At 61.6% G+C, this 2,939-nt stretch overlaps 1 protein-coding gene across 1 annotated transcript in view; it reads right to left on the bottom strand.

The window, feature by feature from the left end:
• GNA11 (guanine nucleotide binding protein (G protein), alpha 11 (Gq class)) overlaps positions 1–2,939 on the bottom strand; it is a 27,095-nt gene that overhangs the window by 745 nt on the left and 23,411 nt on the right. Inside the window, exons 13-15 of the mRNA XM_010828435.1 lie at positions 2,516–2,644; positions 718–847; positions 483–636 (exon numbers count right to left, since the gene is read on the bottom strand). Coding sequence (XP_010826737.1) covers positions 483–636; positions 718–847; positions 2,516–2,644 — 413 coding nt within the window. The remainder of the gene's footprint in view (positions 1–482; positions 637–717; positions 848–2,515; positions 2,645–2,939) is intronic.

Genomic DNA, 2,939 nt, shown 5'->3' with positions numbered 1-2,939 from the left:
CCCCAGCCCACAGCCCACATTTCTGGCCCCACCCGGCCTCCTGGCTCCATAGGCAGCACCTTGGGGGACATGTCCTGGAACATCTGTGATGCTCCTTCCTTCCCTGCCACCAGCCAAGGTGGGAGTGGTGGAGCTCTGACCACTCCCCAGACCTCCAGGGATCCCCAGGGATCCCCAGGTGGGAGGTGGGGATGCTCCCAGGTCCACCTGCATCTCTAGTGCCCCCCACCTCCCAGTGCCCAAGCCTGGGGAGGCAGGGGACAAACCAGCGAGCAGTGACTGCAGGGCACCCCCTCCCACAGACACTCCCCTGGGGGACACCAAGGTCTCCCACCCTCTAGGGTCCCAGGAGGCACCCGCGAAGCTTAGCCACACTAACTGTGCTACGGCCTCTCTACAGCCTCTGGAAGCACCCGCCCTGCGCCACAGACCAGGACACCGAGGCCCAGAGAGGGTAAGGGATGGCTGGCAGGGCGCCTCACCGTCGAACTCCGGGAAGTAGTCCACCAGGTGGGAGTGGAGGATCTTGTCCTCCAGCAGGTCCTTCTTGTTGAGGAAGAGGATGACGGATGAGTTCTGGAACCAGGGGTAGGTGACGATGGTCCGGAACAGCGCCTTGCTCTCCTCCATGCGGTTCTGCGGGGAGGGTGGTAGGTTGGCATCAGGCCCCCCAAAAGAGCCTGTGGCCCACATCCCCAGGTTCAGCGCGGGCCTCACCTCGTTGTCCGATTCCACCAGCACTTGGTCGTACTCACTAAGGGCCACAAGGAACATGATGGACGTCACGTTCTCAAAGCAGTGAATCCACTTCCTCCGCTCGGACCTCTGGCCCCCCACATCCACCATCCTGCACAGCGGGGCACACAGGTTCAGTACTGGGTTGCAGAAGACACTGCCCCTGCAGCAAACCCAGCCTCCCTCAGGACAGCTGCATTGGCCAGAGCCACGAAGACCCCCTGATGGCATCGGAGCCTGTCCCTCAGTCATCTGTCACAGGCAGCAGAGACCATCAAACACTGGAATTCCCGGCCACAGCAAGAGCTAGCCCGCTACTTCTCTGCAGAGGCTCAGGGACACTGATGCTGATACCGGCGGGGTGAGGAGACGGGGACATGCTGTGACCGGTGAGAGGTCTCTCTTCCTACTTGTGAGTTTCCTAAGTTTTCTATGACGAGGAAACACTACTTTTAAAGCGGACAGTGAGAAGGACAGCGGCCTGAGAAGGTGGGGAAGGGCCAGGGAGCAGCTCCAGACAAAGGGCACAGCAGGTGCGAGGTGGGGGCCAAAATGAGGCGGTGTGATGAATACCCGGGATGTGGGGTTTGGGAGGAGGCTCGCCACAGGCCCCGTCTGTGCCCTGCGGGCCTCTGCCATCCCAGACTCTATCAAAAATCTGAAAGAGACCAAAATGCTGAACTCTCACCAGAAAATGTACCCTCAGGCATGGGTGGGGTGATGCCTGCAACTTCTGAGGGCCTGAGGGAATCATCAGGGGCTCTTATGGGTGAAAAAGGGCGAAGGGGGCAGGCAGGGGGACCCGAGGCTCTCTCTCTGTCCCAGGAGCCTTAGCCTGAGCAGTAGGGTCCCAGGGGGCAGAGTTGGGTCTCTAGCCAGAGGGCACCTCAAGGTTAACCTGACTGAGTTGGCTGGCACTTCCAGATGCAGGTTAGCACCTGCCAGCAGCATTATCTCTGGGCCCCCACCTGGGGTGGGCTCGCCTAGCAGAGGGGACCCTGTAAGGCGGTGGCAGGGAGGGAGGGCTCGCAGCCAGAGCAGACTCCCCTCGCCCGGAGCCTGGGCCCTGGTTGCAGTTGTACAGCCTCATCTGGGAGCGGGGTCCCTGCAGGCATCACCATTAGGACACAGTCACCCCAGAGCAGGGCCCTGAACCCAGACACTGGTGGTGTCACCGTAAGAGGGAAATATGGGCACAGACATGGGAAGGAACCACATGATAACGACAGGGAGACAGAGCGATGTGGCTATGAGCCAGGGAATGCCAGCACCACCAGAGCCAGGAGGGATGGGACAGATGACTCCCACGCCCTTGGGGGTCCCAGCCCTGCTGCCACCTTGACCCCAGACAGCTGGTCTGCAGAGCTGGGAGAGGACACATTTCTATGGTTTAAGTTGCCCATCTGTGGTCATCTGTTATGGATGTCCCAGGAGACACACTTGGCTTTGCCACTTGGCAGCTCTGGACAAGCTATGATCTCATGGAGTGGCAGGGCCTGTCCTTGGGGACAGCCCTGAGTCCCCTCTGGCCACACAGCCTGCAGGACAGGGTTACTGAGGGGCCTTCAGGTCGTTCCACTGCCCAGAGCACCCCTGCTCTGGCCCGGACTCCAGACCCCCCACCCACCTGCAGGAACCCGCATCCTCCTCCGTCTGAAGCCATGCTCCCCAGGCCGCCTCTGTTTAGCCCCTGAACGCCATGAGGCCCTGGCTCCCTGGGAAACCTGGGGACAGGCCCAGATAACAACCCCTCGCTGGCGCCCCCCCGGGGCCCAGGCACCTGAAGATGATGTTCTCCAGGTCGAAGGGGTATTCGATGATGCCCGTGGTGGGCACGCGCACCCGCAGCACGTCCTGCTGGGTGGGCAGGTAGCCTGAGGTGGCAATGCGGTCCACGTCCGTCAGGTAGCTGCAACACAGTGGGGGGTGGGCTCAGGCAGGCTTCGAGGGGCCTCCCGCCACCCCTGGGGTCTCCTTCAACTGCCCTGGGCCCCTGAGTGGCTGGGAGGGGCCGAAGCAGCCCGAGTACTTGGGACAGAACGGACAGGGACAAAATGAGGCTGCAGGGAAGGCGTGGGATGAGCCCCGTCGGCTCTGGGGGCCAGCTATCAGGGCTGGGGATGGAGCAGGAGTTCCAAGAGAGACTGTAGGCTGGAGGGGTAGCTTTTCAAAACCAGGCCTACTCCTTTGGAACAGTTTTAGCT

Source organism: Bison bison, unplaced genomic scaffold, assembly GCF_000754665.1.
Source record: "Bison bison bison isolate TAMUID 2011002044 unplaced genomic scaffold, Bison_UMD1.0 scf7180017864492, whole genome shotgun sequence".
Taxonomy (NCBI): Eukaryota; Metazoa; Chordata; class Mammalia; order Artiodactyla; family Bovidae; genus Bison; species Bison bison.
The sequence above is the reverse complement of the archived record's forward strand: the minus strand, read 5'-3'. Positions and strand labels throughout refer to the sequence as shown.